General features: G+C 38.2%; 2 protein-coding genes across 16 annotated transcripts in view; one reads left to right on the top strand and one right to left on the bottom strand.

Annotated features, from left to right (window-relative positions):
- ECD (ecdysoneless cell cycle regulator) overlaps positions 1-5,659 on the bottom strand; it is a 48,169-nt gene extending 42,510 nt beyond the window's left edge. For 7 of the 10 annotated variants that reach the window (XR_005793476.1, XR_005793477.1, XM_040485358.1 and 4 more), the window contains exons 1-3: positions 5,495-5,605; positions 3,822-4,036; positions 683-800 (exon numbers count right to left, since the gene is read on the bottom strand). Coding sequence is in view for 8 of the 10 variants with exons in the window: in XM_040485358.1 (XP_040341292.1) it covers positions 683-800; positions 3,822-4,026 (323 nt within the window). In the remaining 2 variants the exon portion in view is untranslated. Of the gene's footprint in view, positions 1-682; positions 801-3,821; positions 4,037-5,076; positions 5,096-5,159; positions 5,178-5,494 lie in introns of those variants that run through there. The other 3 variants (XM_040485352.1, XM_040485354.1, XM_040485353.1) reach the window with 3 other exon arrangements.
- Positions 5,660-5,739: 80 nt separating this feature from the next.
- Positions 5,740-22,475, top strand: part of FAM149B1 (family with sequence similarity 149 member B1) — an 87,143-nt gene continuing 70,407 nt past the window's right edge. For 2 of the 6 annotated variants that reach the window (XM_040485360.1, XM_040485361.1), the window contains exons 1-3: positions 5,741-5,972; positions 10,517-10,621; positions 12,562-12,691. In XM_040485360.1, the coding sequence (XP_040341294.1) occupies positions 5,926-5,972; positions 10,517-10,621; positions 12,562-12,691 (282 nt within the window). In that variant the 5' untranslated portion in view covers positions 5,741-5,925. Of the gene's footprint in view, positions 5,973-10,485; positions 10,622-12,561; positions 12,692-22,475 lie in introns of all 6 variants that reach the window. The other 4 variants (XM_040485362.1, XM_040485363.1, XM_040485364.1 and 1 more) reach the window with 3 other exon arrangements.

A 22,475-nucleotide genomic window follows, 5' to 3' on the forward strand; every position in this document is an offset into this window, starting at 1 on the left:
AGAAAGAGAGAGAGAGAGGGTACGCGCTATGGTAAAATAAAGGAAGACATAGTAAAGAAATCTGTAATGTATATGTATATATGAATGGAATTTTTTCTATGATTTTGTTTTTATTTTTTTATTTTTTTTTTAATTTTTTTTAACGTTTATTTATTTTTGAGACAGAGAGAGACAGAGCATGAACGGGGGAGGGTCAGAGAGAGAGAGAGGGAGACCCAGAATCCGAAGCAGGCTCCAGGCTCCGAGCTGTCAGCACAGAGCCTGACACGGGGCTGGAACTCATGAACTGCGAGATCATGACCTGAGCCGAAGTCGCTTAACCGACTGAGCCACCCAGGCGCCCCTATGATTTTGTTTTTAAAGAGCAGTACACCCTTTGGTATTGTTTGAACTTTGTTTACCATCTGTATTTGATCTTTCACAATGAGAATAATTTTTAAAAAGCTAAAATAGGCAGATTTCGTTTAAAAATTTAGAAGTTAAATTCTCCAATGTACTTTAATTTTTCCTCAAGAAAAGGAAGTCACAAGAAAAAAGGAAGAAAACACACAAGTCACTTTCAAAATCTATGTCTCAAATTTGTTCAATCTCTACCAGACTACCAAAAAATTTTTACTAAATGGATAAAAATGTGGTCAGTCTCAACAAGAGAATTCCTTTAGATTATTAAAATAACTAATACCTTGCTACTAACTCTGGAAATTCCTTTGTAATTTGCTTTACTACATAAACAATAAACCATTCATCCTCAATGTTATCCCCAAACTTTGTCATGCCAAACATATGAGCAGGAACATCTCCTAAAAACAAAAGAAAAGCAATCATGTAACCAAATAAACTTGTCTGTGCACATAAACATACAAGTAATCATTCAGTTAAACGAACATTCATTGACTGACTATACTGTAGGTACCACACCTGGGAGCTGGGGTTGCAACCCTGAACAGGATATAAAAAGCCCACCCTTGAGGACCCATAGACAACCGGAGACAAGACAACCACACCATCTCAAAACAAGATAATGAAACAACAACAACAACAAGATAATGAATGGACATATGCACTGAGGGCTCTGTGACCATAAAGAATATCTGAGCTATGTTCATGTGGAAGAATGACCAGAAGTAGGCTTTCCAAAAAGAGAATAGCATGTGCAAAGGCACATAAGCATGACAGACTATAAAGTGTTCTAGGAATATCAGGATTTAGATGGAGCAGGAATTTTTTAAACAAGTGCATTATTCAAAAATATGTAGAACTTAATACACTTTTAAACAAGCCAATAGGTCAAAGAAGAAATCACAAAGGAAGTTAGAAAATATAAGGAGACAAATGAAAACAAAGATGTAACATACTAAAAGCAGTGCTAAGAGGAAGTTTATAGTTATAAAAGATCTCAGATCAACAACCTAACTTTACACCTTAAGGAACTAGAAAAAGAAAAAGCTAACCTAAAGCTAGCAGAAAGAAGAACATAATGAAGATTAGAACAGAGATAAAAGAAATAGAGAACAGAAAAACAACAGAAAAAAATGAACTAAGGTGAGCTGGTTTGTTGAAAGATCACAAAATTTACAAAATCTTAAATTAGTAAGAAAAAAAAGGAGACACAAGTAACTAAAATCAGAAATGAAACAGGCAATATAACAACCTATACTACAGAAATAAAAAGGACTATAAGGAAACATATGATATGAACAATTGTACACCAACCAATTGGATAACCTAGAAGAAATAAGTTCATTCTTAGAAATACACAACATATCAAGACTGGATCACTAGAAGGAGACTGAATTACTTCTGGTTACTAGAAAGAGACTGAATCAGTAATCAAAAAACTTCCCAACAGAGAAAAGCTCACTGGAGAATTTTAGCAACATTTTTTTAAACTTTTTTTTTTTAACGTTTATTTATTTTTGAGAGAGAGACAGAGTATGAGCAAGGGAGGGGCAGAGAGAGAGTGAGACACAGAATCTGAAGAAGGCTCCAGGCTCTGAGCTGTCAGCACAGAGCCCGACATGGAGCTCGAACCCAGGGACCGTAAGATCATGACCTGAGCTGAAGTTGGATGCTTAACTGACAGCCACCCAAGCACCCCAGAATTTTACCAACATTTAAAGAAGAATTAACATGAATCCTCCTCAAACTCTTACAAATAACTGAAGAGGAGGGACACTGCCAAACTCATTTTATGAGGCCAGCATTACCCTCATAATAAAGCCAAACAAAGACAATATAGGAAAACCATGACCAATTTCTGTGGAACACTAATGCAGAAATCCTCAAGAAAATACTAGCAAACTAAATTCAACACATGAAAAGGATTGTACACCATGACCAAGTAGAATATATTCCTGGAATGGAATGGAATGTGTATGAAAATCAAGAAATGTAATCTACCACATTAACAGACTAAGGGTCAAACAAGCACATTATAGAGTGTTTTTAGAGCTGCCATGGCAAAAAACAAAAAACAAAAAACAAAAAAACAAAAAAACAAAACAGGTGGGAAGAACATCCCAACTAACTCTTCACCTCACCCCAGGTCTCTCAAATTTCTTCAACTAGAGAAGCTCCAATTAAAGTGTCTATTGTTATCTACTTTACATATTAAACTTCAATTTTAACTTCATCCAGAAGCAATGGGGAACTGGTGAAGGATGTTAGGCAGAAGAGTAACATGATCAAATTTGTGTTTCACAAGGGTAACTGGCAACAATGTGACGAACTGGAGATACTGGAACCAGAGAGGTTACTTAGGTGGTTACTGTAATCTTCCAGATGAAGAGATTAAGAGGGTCTAGATTGTAGCCAAGCAAATGTAGAGAAAGGGTCATATTTTAGGAGTAACCACAGTAGGATTTAGTGCCTGACTGACTATGGTGAAGTGAAGAGGTGAATACAATTCTGAATTACTAACAAGCTTGAATAACTAGGTGGATAGCAAAGCCATTAAGGAAAACAAAACATTGGGTAAAAATGATTTTCTAGGAAACAGATAAGGAGTTGGTCTTGGATGTGCTGTGCCACTGTGAGAGTGTTCTTGCCAATAAATATTACATGTGTTTCAGTGAACAGGGGTTCAATAAAATGAACACAAAGGAAGACATGTGGCAACTGCTAACCAAAAGATAACAGATAAACACGAAATCAAGACCTAGACTGACAGTATTAAAAGATGCTAGACTCCTGAAATAAGACCCTGGAGCAGAGCCTTGGTCACCTATTCAGGAGTCATTTTACTAAAGCTATATGAAATGATAACAAAAAATGCCATACTTGGCCAGAGGTCGGATCTTAAGCACCAACAACACAAGGAAGCATGAAAGAACCTCAAAATACTTCTGAGAGGCAAATAATGGTCATTAAGCCCAATGATTGCTCTTTATAAGTCAAGTAGAGCCAACTGTGTGAAAAAAGGCAGCCTACGAAACCCATGATCAAGAGCAAGGAATACAGAGTAACCACTAAAGGAGGCTATGGTTAAGGAAGCAGATGCCTGAACCTGTTTAGTACAGGTACCCAGATACATTCTAGCATAGAAAAGTAAAGTTCCAAAGAAATAGCTACAGTTTAATCATTTTGAGTATGTATTAGGTTCCTAAGGTAATTACTATTAGAAAGCTTTCATCAAATGAATTAAAAAAAATTTTTTTTGGTTAGTTTAAGGGCTTAACCAAATATAAGCAAGCATCACTAATCTAAAAAGTTCAGGTTATAAATCTCCTGACAACACTGAATGAACTATGGACTATTATACATCACTGTTGTCAGAATTAAAATTCACATGTATCAAATCAAAATAAGTAAAAGAGCCATACCTTTTCCAGGTTTGTATTTGAGATTGAAAGGCTGATTCTGCCAGATATAGGGGACCAGCATAGGTGCAAAGTGGGTCATTATCTTCTCAATATACTTTTGAAGAATCTCTTTGTGTTTTTCTGGGTCTCTTGGTTCATCTGGTATCAGGAATAGGTGATACTCCACAGTGTCTTCCACTGTAGCAAGCTTCATATTTTCTTCCATTCTTTGAAAACTACATTTAAAGTTTCAATAACATAAACCACATAGAATAATGCAGAATATCCAAATTCTCAAACGATTCTAGATGATTCCATTGTTTTCCAAAATTCAGTTACCCACATACTATCATTTTAATTTTTTTACTTTATCAAGTATTAATAGTAACACCTATTTAATATTCTTTTAATGAGGTTTTTATGCTGAAAATTATGTTCTTCATACTTGAAATTATATTAAAAGAACTTTTGATATAATACAGTAAATGGGAATCCAGTGTCACATTCCCAAATTAATAGGCGTGTAAGAATTTTATTTATTTATTTATTTTTAAAAATTTTTTTTCAACGTTTTTTATTTATTTTTGGGACAGAGAGAGACAGAGCATGAACGGGGGAGGGGCAGAGAGAGAGGGAGACACAGAATCGGAAACAGGCTCCAGGCTCTGAGCCATCAGCCCAGAGCCCGACGCGGGGCTCGAACTCCCGGACCGCGAGATCGCGACCTGGCTGAAGTCGGACGCTTAACCGACTGCGCCACCCAGGCGCCCCGTAGGCGTGTAAGAATTTTAAAAAAATGTTTGCCCTTGTACTAGCAGTAGTGTGTGTAGCACACTTTGAGAAACACTACAATAACATTTTATGTTTCAATACTATCAAAAGTCCCAGTTCCGCCACTAATTGGTTGTCACTTTCGGCACTTCACTTTCTCTTTCTGGGGCCTTTTCCTTAACTGTAGAATGAGAATGTTACTCTTTCATTTCTAAAATCCTCCCCCAGTTTAAACTGTTATTATTTGAAAGCTCTTAAGAGCAATCTCCCTTGGGCTGCAAAATTTCAACCTCTTTTTATGAATATTGTATGGCACAGGGGAATACAAAACATTCATGTCCTATCATCTCACCCCAAAATAATTTGCCCACGGTTCTTGATCCTACAGCTGTCCTAAAACTGCTCCCTTTTCAGGTCTCAGGGGGTACAGCTCCAGTATATTAAGAGCAGGTAGATAGATATCTATTTTCTAAGGGTTTTCCTTAAAACAAAAGTGCTAGCTCACTATTGCTGCCAGACGAGGCTTGGTAAAGGCAAGCACTGTACTGGATGGTCCACTGTAAGGCACAATTCGATTTTTATCCTTACTCGGTTTTCTAAAGGACTAATAAAACGAAGTCGAGAGGAACCTGCATCCAGTCACCGCAGTCTGTCCAAATCATTTGGCTTCTCAACCCAGAGCGACAGATAATTCTGTCGACCCGCCCCATAATGCCAAGCACACATTTTTATGAAGAATTTAGTGTCAGAACTGGAAGGAGCTCCGAGACCACTCAGCCTAATTCCTTGCTGTACAGGTGAGAAAACCAGAGCACAGAAAAGAGAAGAGACCAAGCTGCAGAGGGCTGAGCTGGAGTCTAGCGCTCTTGACTCAGACTACGCTTTCTCCCTCCATCCGACAAACTGAAGCCAATTCCGCTTACGATCCTCGGGCCTGCCCCACGCGTCTCGACTGCGGCACCTTTCCTCGACCGCCCCTCCTACCGCGTCAGTAGCAGTCCAAGTCCGGCCCAAGGTCAGGCCAGACGCTTCTCTGGAGCCTGAGGTTAGCCGACACCCCTGAAACACCCGCTCGCCCCGGAACTCCCAGCAACGTCACTGCTGCGCGTCCGCGGGAACATTAGGTGGGTGCTCAGGTGCGTTCGTCACTTCCGCCCCCGCGGGGAAGCAGGCCGGGCGGAGGGCTAGAGGGGTGGGGACCCTGGAGAGGTGGCGGTGCGGAGTCTAGGCGACGGGGCGTGACGGGGCCGGAAGGTGGCGGGAGGGGGCCGGGCCGGAGCCGGCGGGAGGGCCAGGTCCCGAGGCCCCGACCCTGGCGTGCCCGCCCCCTCCGCGGCAGAGGAGGAAGAGGAGGATGATCTCCAGATACACCCGGAAGGCGGTGCCACAGAGCTTGGAGTTGTAAGTGGACTGCTCAGCCATCCTAACCGGGGCCGTGGGAGGCTGAGGCGGGCAGCGGGCGCTCTGGGGACCCCTTCCAAGCGGCGCTTCCCACCTTTCCTTTCTCAGGGTAGGGGAAGGAACTGTTTCCTCCCAGCCTTGTTGGACGCCCCCCTTCCACCTCCATCTCCAGCTAAGGGCATGTCTCCTGTGCTGTCCTAGGGCTTGGCCCTCTTGGGCTGCACTTCCTGAACTCAGGGACTGGGTCTTTGGCATTTGTAGCTTACTCAGTATTTCATGCCTCACTGTCAATGGCCATTGACGAATCGAGAAGTTACTAATAGCTGAGTGCTACAAAAAAGTTGAATACATCTAGTGCCAGGCACCGTGCAAAGCTGCTTACATGCATTAGCTCACTTAATCCTATTAGGAAGGATACCAGAATAGAGAATATTATTTTGCACATTCTACAGATAACGATCCCAGATTTTTAAAGATTGTAGCAAGCCAAAGATTACACAGCCAGGAAGTGGTGGAGCACACAAACCTGGTGTCAATCTGATCCTGAAGCCTTGGTCATAATCATTATACATTCTGTTTCCCCATTTTTGTAATTAAACATCAGAATCCTTAAGGATAAGTTTTGCTTTAGAGAGTATATATTGCAGCTGAAATACACCCCTCCCACCCTTGGTGAGGTGTTGTAATTTAGCAAGTAATGATAATGTCCTGCATTTATTAATGCTTTACACTTTCAAAAAGACTTTCACATTTTGATCCCTTGCAACAATTCTGTAAGATGGGTATGATTAGCTTTCAGTTTTTCAGAAGCTGAAACATCAGAAAGGTTACACATCCTAAGATTATAAAACCAATAGGTTTTGAGCTTGGCCTTTTAATCCTCAAATCCCAACATTTTTTCTCCATTGAGCTATGTAATTTTAGCAATTATACACTTATTAATTAAATATTAAGTATAGGGGCGCCTGGGTGGCTCAGTTGGTTAGGTATCTGACTTCAGCTCTGGTCATAGTATTGTGCTTTTTAAGTTCGAGGGTCGCATCAGGCTCTGTGCTGAGGGCTCAGAGCCTGCCTGCTTCAGACGCTGTCTCCCCCTCCCTGTGCCCCTCCCCCACTCACACTCTGTGTGTGTGTGTGTGTGTGTGTGTGTGTGTGTGTGTGTGTGTGTGTGTGTGTTTCTCAAAAATAAACATTAAAGGGGCGCCTGGGTGGCTCAGTCGGTTAAGCGTCCGACTTCAGCTCAGGTCATGATCTCGCGGTCCGTGAGTTCGAGCCCCACATCGGGCTCTGGGCTGATGGCTCAGAGCCTGGAGCCTGTTTCCGATTCTGTGTCTCCCTCTCTCTCTGCCCCTCCCCCGTTCATGCTCTGTCTCTCTCTGTCCCAAAAATAAATAAACGTTGAAAAAAAATTTTTTTTAAATAAACATTAAAAAATTAAAAAAATAAGTATACATGATAATAACAAGCGTGGAATTTTCAGTCACTCTGGGTTTCTGGCTAAGCTCTTCTCTAGCCATGTGTCTTTTAAGCAGATTACTAAATACTTGAGCATTCATTTCTGTAATATAGGACTAACACCTTATCTAAAAGCATATCTAAAATGATGGCACAAGGGCGCCTAGGTGGCTCAGTCAGTTAAGCATCTGACTTCGTCTCAGGTCATGATCTCACGGTTCATGGGTTGCTGACAGCTCAGAGCCTGGAGCCAGCTTCGGATTCTGTGTCTCCCTCTCTCTTTTTGCCCCACCCCTGCTGGAGCTCTGTCTCTTTCTCCCTCTCAAAAATAAAAGCATTAAGAAATAATAAAAATAAAATAAAATAAAATAAAATAGATGAAATAAAATAATGGCACAGGGTAGATCCTTAGTAATTGGCAATTTTCTTGCCCCTTCCCATCTTTACTTGCTACAATAGCCATACAAAGAAAATCTGTGATCTCTTCTTGCCTTACAGAAGCTTATTATCTACTAAGTAATAAGATATCTACACAGTAGCAATTCAGATAATAAGCTTTTTAGGAAGTAGGAAGAAGAAAGTCATTTTCCAAACAAAGGGAACAGGTCTTAGCCAAAAGCCTGCTTTTATAATTAGTTCTGACCATTCTGAAAGTAGCAAAAAAAAAAAAAAAATCTTTTGTGAAGAAAGTTGCTGGTAGGCACTTAGTGGGCCAGAATTACTGATCCAGTATAGTTCTGTTACTTGTTCTCTATTATTGACTTGATACTCCTTAAAGACCACTGTCTCCAAAGGTGATTCTCTAGGAGAGTATGATGTGAATAATGAAGATAATGAAGATTATATGTATCTAAATGATAGTAAAATAAAAGCAATTTTTACTTTTGGCATTATGATAATTTGCTTTGAAGAAGTAACTTTCCTTTTCTCCCTAATAGTTCCAAATTATAGATATTGAAAAGAGCTTGAAAAAAAAAGGTTTCAACATACAGCTTTAATACTTAAAAAGTGATAAGTATTTCACTCATATGAGGACTTTAAGAAACAAAACAGGGGCGCCTGGGTGGCGCAGTCGGTTAAGCGTCCGACTTCAGCCAGGTCATGATCTCGCGGTCCGTGAGTTCGAGCCCCGCATCAGGCTCTGGGCTGATGGCTCAGAGCCTGGAGCCTGTTTCCGATTCTGTGTCTCCCTCTCTCTCTGCCCCTCCCCCGTTCATGCTCTGTCTCTCTCTGTCCCAAAAATAAATAAAAAACGTTGAAAAAAAATTTAAAAAAAAAAAGAAAATGGTCTAATTCACTAAACTCTCAAATTATTCATTTGCTCTGAGAAGCCTCAGAGCCAGAGTACTTGGATTTGAATCCTGGCTCCATCACTTCCTAGACATATGACCTTAAGCAGGTTACTTAGTCTCTCTGTGCTTCACTTTCCTTTCTGTGAAATAAGAATATTAGAGATTTATAATATACATTGGCATATTAAAGACCCTGAGAAGACCTTTTATAAAGAAGCCTGTGTACTTTGTTTAGACTATCGTGTTTCCTAAACTTAATTTATTACAGAATTTTGTGGGGGAGGAAAGTCTACTATGGATGATTAAGACTTGAACATAAAATAATTAACCCCTTAGTTTATTCTAATGTACATGTTGAATTCCCTAGAACAGCACTGTCCAATAGAAATATAATATAAGCCACATATATAATTTTTAATTTTCAGATAGTCACATTAAAAGAATAGAAAGTGATAAAATTAATTTTTTGCCTTTTTATTTTGAACTAATTATAGACTCACTGTTAGTTACAAAAATAGTACATAGAGTCCCATGAACCCTTCACCCAGTTTCCCCCAAAGATGACAACTTATGTAGCTAGTATAGTGTCAAAGCCAAGAAACTGATATTGGTACAATACTGTTAAATCAGTTTTATATCAGTCTTTATATCCACTGTTTTGTGTATGTGTATATAGACTTCTGTGCAGTTTGGTCTCATTTATAGAACTGTGTAACCACCAGTACAATCAAGATGGCTTTTTTATCACCACCAAGGAATGTCCTTGTGTACCCCTTTATAGTCACTTCCACTCCCTTCTCCATCCTCTGGTAACCACTAATCTTTTCTCTACCTCTATAGTTTTGTCATTTGTAAACATTATATCAATGGAATCATATAGTATGTAACCTTTTGAGATTGCTTTTTTCACCAGGCATGATGCCCTTGAAATCCATCCAAGTTGTTCCATGTATCAATAGTTCACTCCTTTTTATTGCTCAGTCTTATTCATCATGTGGATATATCAGAGTTTAACCGTTCACCCATCAAAGGACATTTCAGTTTCCATTTTTTTTTCAATTATAAATAAAACTGCTGCAAACATTTGTGTACAGATTTTTGTGTGAGCATAAGTTTTCATTTCTCTGAGATCAGTTCTCAAGAGTGAATGACTAGGTCTTATGGTAAATGCATGTGTTTAGTTTTATTAGAAGCTGTGAGACTATTCCAGAGTGGCTGTACCAATTTATATTTCCACCAGGAGAGCATGAGATATCTGGTTTCACATCCTCGCCTGCATTTGGTGTTATTACCATATTTTGTTTTAGCTATTCTAATAGGTATGTGATTATAACTTATTATATTTTAAATTTGAATTGAAATTTATTTTAAGAATATATATTTTTAATCTAGTATATCCAAAATATTATCATTTTAATATGTAATCAAGATAAAACTATCAATGATCCATTACACGTTCTTGTCATACTAAGCCTTCAAAATCCTGTGTGTTATAAACTTAAAGCACATCCCATTTTTGACTAACCAAATTTTAAAGTTTTTGTTTGAATTCCAGTTAACATACAGTCTGATGCTAGTTTCAGGTGTCCAGTATAGTGACTCAGTACTTCCATACAACATCCAATGATGCTCATCACACCAATTAACCACACTTTAACTGCTAATTGCTAGTGGCTTCTGTATTGGACAGTGCAGTCCCAGAGCAGCAGGAAGTAGGTGATTAACTTGTAGGTTAAGCTGCTGAAAGTATGTTTTTTTCTTTACAGGAAATATAACTTTTTAAAAAATCTTTCACAGGAAAGGAATAACAAAACATGCTATTAATCATCATCCCCTTCCAGAGCAGCTGGATGAAATTTCTTCTACCAATGACAGCCATGAAAAAGATACGAGTTCCCAAAGGTAACAACACAAATTGTATTTGTTTGCTTATTACACTGGATAATGGCAAAAGTGTTTTGTGTGTGTGTGTGTGTGTGTGTGTGTGTGTGTGTGTGTGTGTGTGTTTTGGCTTGGGCTTGATATCTAATCTTGAACTAATGAAACAAAACAAGGACTTTTATTGCATTTCCAGTACCATTCAACTTTTATTCTGGAACAGCTAATGAAAACATCATACTTATAACCCTTAAAGTAGTATTATTACATAGTTAAAAGACAAGACTCAGGAGGAGTCTAACAGATCTGATTTTTAATCCTGGTTCTGCCACTTATTAGCTGAGTAACACTAGGCAAGTTACTTACCAGGTAATAGTATCTCTTAAACAGTGTTGTAAATATAAATGAGATAAAGTATGTAAAACTTGGCACAATAATTGGCATATGGTGAGTATTAGCTGCAGTTATCATTCTGTAACTTCAAAGAGGGTTCTGAGAAGCAATGTGGTATCATAGAAAAATTATAATCATAAAAACTGATTTCAAAACCTAGAACTCAATAGATTGTCTTTAAAATGGGGTTGACTTCTACATCACCAAGTTGTTGGGAGGAATAAATGGGATTATATCTATAAAAGTGCTTGGTAAACTGTAAAAGTGCCACACAAGTCCAGATATTACTTTCATATTTCTGAAATGTTTTTAGTTTTCAAGGGTAGATGTTATAAGTAGAATGTTAAAGTATTTGTTGTAATCAAAGCCACACTGAGATACCACCTCACACTGGTCAGAGTGGCTAAAATGAACAAATCAGGAAACTATAGATGCTGGCAAGGATGTGGAGAAATGGGAACCCTCTTGCACTGTTGGTGGGAATGCAAACTGGTGCAGCCACTCTGGAAAACAGTGTGGAGGTTCCTCAAAAAATTAAAAATAGAACTACCCTATGACCAAGCAATAGCACTGCTAGGAATTTACTCAAGGGATACAGGAGTGCTGATGCATGAGGGCACATGTCCCCTATATTTATAGCAGTGCTTTCAACAATAGCCAAATTATGGAAAGAGCCTAAATGTCCATCACTTGATGAATGTATAAAGAATATGTGGTATGGGGTGCCTGGGTGGCTCAGTCGGTTGAGCGTCTGACTTTGGCTCAGGTCATGATCTCGCGGTCTGTGAGTTCGAGCCCCCCGTCGGGCTCTGTGCTGACAGCTCAGAGCCTGGAGCCTGCTTCGGATTCTGTGTCTCCTTCTCTCTCTGCCCCTCCCCCACTCATGCTCTGTCTCTCTGTCAAAAACAAATAAAACATTTAAAAAAAAATCTTTTAATAAAAAAAGGAATATGTGGTTTATATATGCAATAGAATACTACTTGGCAGTGAGAAAGAATAAAATCATGCCATTTGCAGCAACGTGGATGGAACTGGAGGGTGTTATGCTGAGTGAAATAAGTCTGTGAGAGAAAGACAGATATCATGTTTTCACTCATATGTAGATCTTGAGAAACTTAACAGAAGACCATGGGGGAAGGGAGGGGAAAAAAATAGTTACGAACAGAGAGGGAGGGAGGCAAACTATAAGAGACTCTTAAATATAGAGAACAAACTGAGGGTTGATGGGGGTGGGGGAGAGTGGGGAAAGAGGGGAAAGAGGAGGGCACCTGTTGGGATGAGCACTGGGTGTTGTATATAAGCCAATTTGACAATAAATTATATTAAAAAATATTTATTGTAAACTACGACTAGAATTATTTAGAATCACTGTCATCAATTCTGCAGGAATTAGGTAGGATTTTTCCATGATGCTTAATTGATAAGTTCTTCATTTATTTTTCTCCTGTGGATAGATATATTTGTGTATATGCTTGTCATCTAGTAAATTGCTGAATAGTTAATGCTACAGAAACTTGAGGAAATATAAGAATTTCTCTTTTTTCTCTCTTCCTTCCAAATTGGTCATTTAGTGAGTCTGACATCACACAAGAATCACCTTTTACATCAGCTGACACTGGGAATTCAAGATCTGCTTTTCCAAGTTATACAGGCACAGGGATCTCCACTGAAGGCAGCTCGGACTTCTCCTGGGGATATGGTGTGAGTTGTTGGTTATTGGTCTGATGGAGTTCTTGGCAGACTATTCTGGGAGTTAGGATTTATCAGTTTTGTCAGTATATTTCATTCCTTTACTCTCCTTCATGGTTTCTTTACATTTTAATATTTCTCATCAGTTTTTACCCTCTTTCAGTATTTGCTTTGCTTTTATGGATATAGTAGTTAATCCTTTTAGGTACTTAGTGTTTGACTTAAACAGTTGCATATTAATATGGATCTGGGCCCTGGATCTACTCCTTTTGCTGTGTGCAGTACACTAATGTGTCTCTCCACCACTAATGTTACCTTGTTGTTTAAATTGTTTTTAGAAGTTGATTATTAAGCTATTATAGACTGGGAAAATGATTATGATATATTGTTAAATGAAAAAAGCAGATTAAAAATAGTATGTATAGTGTGGTTCTAATTTGAGTTTACATATATTTTTGTTTATACATATATTAGAAAAAAGGACTAAAGATATCTACCCAAAATGTTATTCAGTCATTATTTAATGGGTGTTGAGATGAGATTGACTTATTTATTTCTAATCCATAATATCTGGTAGGGAATTCTTACGGCATTGTTCATAATTCTCTTGGCCAATCCTTTACATATATGTTAGAATCTGTTTGTTAAATTGCATGGGTCAACTTGGGGAGGATTGCTATCTTAATGATATTGAGTTCTTCTATTCATGAATTTGATATATAAATCTTTGCATTTTTTAAAGCTTATTTATTTAAGTAATCTCTACACCCAACACAGGGCTTGAACTCACAACCCCCAAATCAAGAGTCTTATACTCTAACGACTGAGCCAGTCAGGCACCCCATAAATCTTTTCATTTAGTATTAATTTTTAAAATATATTTTAATAAATTATTATAATTGTATCCATAAAGTTCCACTTGTTGAATATTTATTTCTAGGTACCTTGTATGGTATAATATAAAAATTACATTAAAAAAATTTTTTAAACATTTATTTATCTTAGAGACAGCACAAGCAGGGGAGAGAAGAGAGAGGGAGACACAGAATCTGAAGCAGGCTCCAGGCTCTGAGCTGTCAGCACAGGGCCTGATGCGGGGCTCGAACCCACAAACTGTGAGATCATGACTTCACCCAAAGTTGGATGCTTAAACGACTGAGCCACCCAGGCACCCCTAAAAATTACATTTTTAATCTATTTATTGCTGGTGTGTAAAGGTACAGTCCCTGTTTTTTAAGGGAACTGAGTTGTAGGATAATGTTGGCTTCTGGCAAAAATTTATATTCTTTGTCATGTTTTTAAAACTTCTAACATGTTATTATATGTTTTAATAGATTTCTCATTTATTTAATACTAGGTTAAACTTTCACTGGATTTATTATTATTATTTTTAACTGTGATATTCACATAACATAGAATTCACTTTTTTTTTTTCAATATTTTATTTATTTTTAAGGCAGAGAGAGACAGCATGAGTGGGGATGGTGCAGAGAGAGAGAGGGAGACACAGAATTGGAAGCAGGCTCCAGGCTCTGAGCTGTGAGCACAGAGCCCGACGCGGGGCTCGAACTCACAAACTGTGAGATCATGACCTGAGCTGAAGTCAGACGCTCAACCAACTGAGCCACCCAGGCGCCCCAGAATTCACTTTTTTAAAGTGAACAGTTAAGTGGTTTTAGCATATTCACAAAGTTGTGCAACCATCACTATGTCTAATTTCGGGACATTTTTATCACCCCCAAAAGAAGTCCCATATGCATTAGCTGTCCCTTTCCAAGCCTCCAGTCCCCCAACCCGCTGTGGACCACCAATCTGCTTTCTGTCTGTATGGATTTGCCTATTCTGACATTTCATATAAATGAATCATACAATATGTGACCTTTTGTGTCTGGCTTATTTCACTTCATATATTTTCAAGATTTATCCATGTTTTAGCATGTGTCAGTACTTCTTTTTTGTTGATGAATATAATTCCAAAAAATTCCAAAATTTTGTTCATGTGTTCATCAGTTGATGGACATTTAGGTTCTTTTGTTTTTTTGGCTATTTTGAATAATGCTACTATGAATATTTGTGTGAACGTTTTTCTGTAGACATATGTTTTTGAATATTCTTAGGTATATACCTAGGAGTTGAATTAAAACCATTTTAATTTTTTGAAGAATACATTTATCATTGACATTTATTGTTATGATCATGCTTTTTCAAGGTTTCTAGTTAGGATATAAATAATGTTGATGTTTTCCTTATATTACACAAACATTTCATTGCAGGTATCACATGTATGTCAGAGTAGGTAATTTACTTGATAAATCCCCCTGAATGTAACCAGTTTCCTATTAATTCTACTGCCTCCTAACCTCTGCACATACCCTTCTTACTTCACAGATGTTTCAACAACCTATACTGGGCCACTGCCCCCTGCATCCTTTTACCCATTTGGTGCTCTTTTCACCCTGCTCAGAGTCAGACACCCAGTGTAGTCTTGACTTCTATACAGACACCTTCTTCATCCTGCTTGGACTGTCACCCTGTGTGAGGCTGCCTGCTCCCAACATAGCAGCTTTCTTCTCTCCATTCTGGTTCCAACATTACAAGCTGGCTACTCCCCACATGGACATCCTCTTCATCTTACTTGTGCTCCAACACCCAGAAACAACCTGCTCCCCCGCCTGAAAACACCCACTGTGGCACTGTATTTTCAAAAGAAATGCCAGTATATATCCCATCTCACATGATGCTCTTCTTACAAGATATTGATACTCCTCCATTGAGAGATCGGGTATATGTTCTTTCCTCTTGAATCTGAATGGATCATTTGCCTCAGTCATTAGCATGCAGTGAATGTGATGCTGCATGATTTTCTAGGTTAGAAAGTAACACAGCTTCTGCCTGCCTCTTTTTCTCTCTCTCTGGATACTTGACCTTGGATTGCAGCCACCATGTTGTGATGAAGTTCAGACCACATGGAAAAACCCATGTGGAAATGAACTGAAGCCCCCAGCTGAAAGCCAGCATCAACTGTCAGAGATTTGAGTGAATGACCATTCAAATGAATTCAGGTCCAAGCTTTCATGTTTTTCAAGATGTTTTTAAAAGAGCTTTATCTCAGATGTTGTGGAGAAGAGATAAGCTATTCCTGCTGTGATTAAAAATTCCTGACCTATATAAACCTGGAGAGATAATACATGATTGTTGCTGTTTTAAGTCAGTAAGTTTGGGAGTACTTGTTATACTGCCAAAATAACTAGAAAACCCTATTGCACTGCCCAGGGTCAGGAAAATTGCTTAGATGTTCTCTTCACCCCTCTTGGTCTCCTTCCATACAACAGACCATCTTCCTACACAGACGCCCTCATTACTCTGCGTGGGTTCCAATTTCATATACCAGGCTGCTCTCCCAGGTTGATGCTTTCCTTATTCTGTTCTGACTTTGAAACTCCATGCTGGGTGTCTCTAAGGCACTGAATAACAGGCAGTATATATTTACAGTCCCTGAGAAAGGAAACTCATAAGGTGAGCCCCTGTTTACCCTGGTTCCTGACTGGGAATAACTTTCTGACTGTGGATTTGTGAGCCAGAGTCCAAACAAGGCATGGTGGTCCTATTGTGCTGAGGAACAGAGATCAGAGTTCATGGAAGATGAAGTAGCTGGAATATGCAGGTCAGGGGGGAGATAAAGAGCACCAGAAATTATAAATAAGTGGGTAAATACAAAAGTCTATATTTTTTGGTGATTTCTTCTTTATGCAAGATAGAGTTTATACCTATAGAAGTGAAAGATGAGACAAATACAGTTCAAAGGATGGGTGGTTGTAAATGAAATTATTCTGTTATAAGGCTGTTATATTTGTGAAGTGTCAGGTATCAAGAGAGAAATGGGAAGTGTGAAGAAGAAGGTATGAAGTGGTAAAATACTGACTCTAACTAGATTTCAATATGTTATGAATGCATATTATTAGCTCTAGAGCAGGCATTAAAAAATTATAAGAATAAGTTATGCCAATTGGGGAAGTAAAATGGAAAACTAAGAAATACTTGATTTGTTGATCAAATAAGTCAGGGGGGAAAAAAAAAAGAAAGGAACAAGAGAGGACCAAAAAACAGAAGGGACAAATGGAAAAGAAGTAGCAAGATGGTACATTTAACCCAGTTTTGTCAACAATTAAAACAAATGTAAATGGATTAAACACTCCAATTAAAATGCAGAGATTGTCAGAATGGATAAAAAGCAAAACTCAACTGTATACTATATGGAAGAAATGCACTGTAAATATAAAGGCACATTAGGTTGAAATTTAAAGGACAGAGAAGGATATACCATGAACACAGTAGTCTGACATGGTTATAATATGAGACAAACTGAATTTGAAAACACTGAGTTTGCCCTGTGAAAGAGGACTATTCCCTAGCAATAAAAGAGGTAGTTTGTCTTAGCCCAGGCTGCCATAACAAGACACCACAGACTATGTGGCTTAAGCAACAGATATTTATTTTCTCACAGTTCTGGAGGCTGGAAGTCTAAAAGCAAGGTGCCGTCTGAGTTGGTTTCTGGCGAAGCTTCTCTTTCAAGCATACTGTGTCCTCATATGGCCTTTCTTCTGGGCATGCTCACAGATGGAGCGACCTCTGGCATGTCTTCTTACAAGAACATCAGTCCTGGAGCACCTGGGTGGCTCAGTCAGTTGAGCATCTGACTTTGGCTCAGGTCATGATCTCACAGTTCATGAATTCGAGCCCCACATCGGGCTCTGTGCTGACAGCTCAGAGCCTGGACCCTGCTTCAGATTTTGTGTCTCCCTGTCTCTCTCTGCCCCTTCCCTGCTCACACTCTGTCTCTCTCTCTCAAAAACAAATAAACATTAAAAAAAAATTTTTAGGGGGGGCCTAGGTGGCTCAGTCAGTTGAGCATCCAACTTTGGCTGAAGTCGTGATCTCACTGCTCATGACTTCAAGCCCCGCGTCGGTCTCAGAGCCTGGAGCCTGCTTCAGATTCTGTGTCTCCCTCTCTCTGCCCTTCCTTCACTCATGCTCTCTCTAAGATAAAATAATAAAAGACATTAAAAATTTTTAAAAAAATTTTAAATACCTATTTTAGAAAAGAATACAGCTTTGAAATGAATAATTGAAGTTTCTAGCTTAAAATGGTAGGAAAGAAGAATGAAAGAAATAATGAAGAGCAAAAATCAGTGAAAAGGAAAACAGATAAATAAAAGAGAAAATGAACAAGTCCAAGAGTTGATCCTTTGAAAAGATTAATAATAAGCCCTCTGGTGATACTAATCAAGAAAAAGCAAGGAAACACAGATTACAAATATCATGAATGAAAGAGTAAACATCACCTCAAACCCTACAGACGTTAAAAGAATAGGAACAGTTTTATGCCAATAAATTCTGCAACTTATATAAAATGGACAAATTCCTCAAAACTGAACACTTGTAAAATTCTTAAAGAAGCTGAATCAAACAACTCTCTTAGAGAAAGCTTTACGCCTACATGGTTTCACTACTGAATCTATCATACATTTTTTTGTGGAAGAAATAAAAGTCACACAAGCTTTTTCCAAAAAACAGGAGCATTTTTAATGCACTTTATGAAGCCATCATAATATATTGATGCCCAACCCTGAGAAAAACATATCATAAAAGAAAATTATGAGTTGGGACTTCTAGTATGGCAGAGTGAATACCTTGACAAGTCTTTTTCCCCAAAAGCAACAATAAAAAGTCACAAGTGACCATTTCAGAGCCCTGGAATTGACCAAATTCTCTGTTAATTGAACTTAACAGAGAAGCAGTTATTCATGAAAATCATTAGAACCATGAGTTAAGAACAGGGAGAATGTGTTCTTCTTACAAAGAGGCAAGCTGTGACAACTAGCAGCTTCACCACCAGAGGGGTCAGTAGTTTGGAGTGGAACCTGGACACAAACTGATACCCCAATGGCATCATCAGTAACAGTAGCAAACTCAGTGGTATACAAACAAGGCAAATAGTGGCTCAGATAGTCTGTGGATTTAGTACTGGTTAGGGCAAAAAAGTAAGACTACCCAGAAATTTATCAAGGAAACCCGGGAAATAAGATACTCATAGGCACTGATAAACTCTCCACATATCCATGCAGCATGCAAATGCAGAGGAAATAATGAAAGGGCACAGAAATTAAAAGTCAAGGCAGACAGGGGCGCCTGGGTGGCTCAGTCGGTTAAGCGTCCGACTTCAGCTCAGGTCACGATCTCGCCTTCCGTGGGTTTGAGCCCCATGTCGGGCTCTGGGCTGATGGCTCAGAGCCTGGAGCCTGTTTCCGATTCTGTGTCTCCCTCTCTCTCTGCCCCTCCCCCATTCATGCTCTATCTCTCTCTGTCTCAAAAATAAATAAACGTTAAAAAAAATTTTTTTTAAAAGTCAAGGCAGACAAAATAAAGACAATACTACTAGAAACAAAAAGAGACATTTCATAATGATAAAAGACCAATTCGAGGCACCTGGCTCAGTCAAACATCTGACTCTTGATTTCAGCTCAGGTCATGATCTCATGGTTCATGAGATCTGCCCTCCCCCTGCTCTTCCCCTGCTTATACTCACTCTGTCTCAAAATAAATAAACATTAAAAAAAAAAAAAAAAAGCCAGTGGCGCCTTGGTGGCTCAGTTAGTTGAGTTTCTGACTTCGGCTCAGGTCATGATCTCACTGTGAGTTCGAGCTCCGCATTGGGCTCTGTGCTAACAGCTCAGAGCCTGGAGCCTATTTCGGATTCTGTGTATCCCTCTATCTCTATCCCTCCCCACTCATGCTCTGTCTCTCTCAAAAATAAAAACAAACATTAAAAAAAAAAAAGGCTTGTACAAATATGTACAAGCCTTAAAGCACCTTAAAGTACATGAAGTAAAATTTGACAGAAGTGAAGGAGAAACAGACAACACAATAATTATACCCAGAGACTTCAATACCCCACTCCCAATACTTGATAGAACAACTAGACAAAGGGGTGCCTGAGTGGCTCAGTCGGTTAAGCATCCAACTTTGGCTCAGGTCATGATCTCATGGTTCGTGAGTTCAAGCCCCACGTTGGGCTCTGTGCTGACAGCTCAGAGCATGGAGCCTGCTCTGGATTCTGTGTGTCCCTCACTCTCTGCCCCTCCCCCACTCATGCTCTGTCTCTCTCTCTCTCAAAAATAAACATGAAAAAAATTAAAAAGAGAACAAGTAGACAGGAAATCAGCAAACATATTGAAGAGTTGAATAACACTATTAACCAACTTGACCTAACATTCCACACAAAGACAGCAGAATATATATTCTTTTGTATCTAAGACAAGGACTAATACAAGGACTGAAACTATACAAGGTTTGTTCTCCAGCCACGCTGGAATTAAGTAGAAATTTGGGATATTCCCAAAGATTTGGAAATTAAACAGTTTTCTTTTAATTAACTGATGGGTCGAAGAAGAAATCTACAAGGGAAATTAGGAAATATTTTGAATTGAATGAAAAGGGAAAAGCAAAATATCAAAATTTGTAGAACATAGCTCAAGTGGTGTTTAGAGGAAAATTAATAGCTTTAAATACTGTAGGGGAAAAAATCAAACTCAGACACAGAGAACAGATTGGTGGTTGCCAGAGGTGGGAGTTGGGGGTAGGTAAAGTGGGCAAAGGGAGTCAAAAATTTAAAACTTCCAGTTATGTACATGTAATGTACAGCATGGTGACTATAGTTAATAATACTGTGTTGCATGTTTGAAAGTTGCTAAGAGAGAAGATCTTAAAAGTTCAAGAAAAAAAGTTCTGTAACTATGTATGGTGACATATATTAACTAGACTTACTGCAATCATTTCACAATATATCTTTCACATATATACATTTCACAATATATCATTTCACAATATAAATATTGAATCATTACACCTGAAACTAATATAATGCATAATATAATTTTAAAAATAGAAAAAGTCTACAGAAAAAAAAGAGGGTCTCAAATCCATAACACAAGCTTCTACCTTTAGAAACTAAAAGAGTAAATTAAATCAAAAGCAAGCAGAAGGAAAGAAATAATACAGATGAGAGTAGAAATTAATGAAATAGAAAACAAAAACAATAGAGACAAATAAATAAAGTCAAAGGTTGGTTCTTCAAAAAAAATTCAACAAAATTGACAAGTCTTCCCAAGAAAAAAGACACAATTAACAAGATTAGAGATGAATGAGGGGGTCATAATTATTGATCCTTCAGAAACTAAAAGGTTAAGGGAATGTAATAAGCAACTTCATGCCAAGAAGTTAGGTAATTTAGATATAATTGACAAATTTCTAAAAAGACACAATTGCCAAATGGATTTTTAAAAAATCCACATAGATCTATAATAATTAAAGAAATTAGTAAAATATCTTCCTACAAAGAAAAAAAAAACAGGCAAAAATGGCTTCATTGGCAAATTCTACCAAATATTTAGAAGAATAAATAACTATCATAAACTCTTTAGAAAACAGAGGAACACTTCCTAACTCATCCCATGAAGCCATTATTACCCTGCTACCAAAGCCAAAGTTATCATAAAAAAAGAATTTTGTATGCAAAAAATTCTATAGAATCTGCAAAACAAACAAACAAAAACCCTAGTTTTTAGTTCTATTAGAACTAATAGAGTTTAGGGGCACCTGGGTGGCTTAATCAGTTGAGCATCTGACTCTTGATTTCGGCTCAGGTCATGATCCTAGGGCCATGGGATCAAGCCCCACATTAGGCTCCACATTGAGCATGGAGCCTGCTTAAGATCCTCTCTCTCTCTCTCTCTCTCTCTCTGCCCCTTTCCCGTGCTGTGCCCTCTCTCTGTTTCTCTAAAATAAACAACAAAAAAAGAACTAATAGAGTTTAACAAGGCCACAAGATATAAGATCAATATAAAAAATCAGTTGTATTTCTATATACACTTAAATATTTAAAGAAGAAAGATACCAATCTTTCAGAAAAGAGAGAACAGTTCCTAATTCATTCTATGAGGCCATTATTACCCTGATACTAAAATCAGACAAAGACATCACAAGAAGAGAAAACTACAAATTAATATCCTTCTTAAAATTAGACACAACAACTTTAAATTATTAGCAAACCAACTCTAGCACCATAAAGGGATTATTTGCCCTAAGTGGGATTATTCCAGGAATGCACAGCTTGTTAAACATTAGAAAATTAATACATCATAGTAATGGAATAAAGGACAGAAATGACATTATCTCAGTAGGCACAGAAATAGCATTTGACAAAATCCAACATCCATTCATGATAAAAACTCCCAACAAACTAGAAATGAAAAGGAACTTCATCAACCTGACAAAGGGCATCTAAAAAAAAACTTAACAGCTGACATTGTATGTTTTGGGAAAAGACTGAATATTTTCCTCTTAAGATTAGGAACAAGGTAAGGACATCCATACACCACTTTTTAACTTAATTTTTATTTTAATTTCAGTATAGTTAACATACAGTGTTATATTAGTTTCAGGTGTAAATATAGTGATTCAACAATTCTGTACATTATTCAGTGCTCATCATAAGTGCACTCTTTTTATTTATTTATTTTTGATGTTTGTTTATTTTTGAGAGAGAGAGAGAGAGTGTGAGTGCAAGTGGGGGAAGGGCAGAGAGAGAGGGAGACACAGAATCTGAAGCAGATTTCAGGCTCGGAGATGTCAGCACAGAGCCCAGCGTGGGGCTTGAACTCACAGACTGCGAGATCATGACCGGAGCTGAAGTCGGACACTCAACCAACTGAGCCACCCAGGTGCCGCAACATACGTG

This window comes from Herpailurus yagouaroundi, unplaced genomic scaffold, assembly GCF_014898765.1.
Source record: "Herpailurus yagouaroundi ecotype Mexico unplaced genomic scaffold, PumYag 163, whole genome shotgun sequence".
Lineage (NCBI taxonomy): Eukaryota > Metazoa > Chordata > Mammalia > Carnivora > Felidae > Herpailurus > Herpailurus yagouaroundi.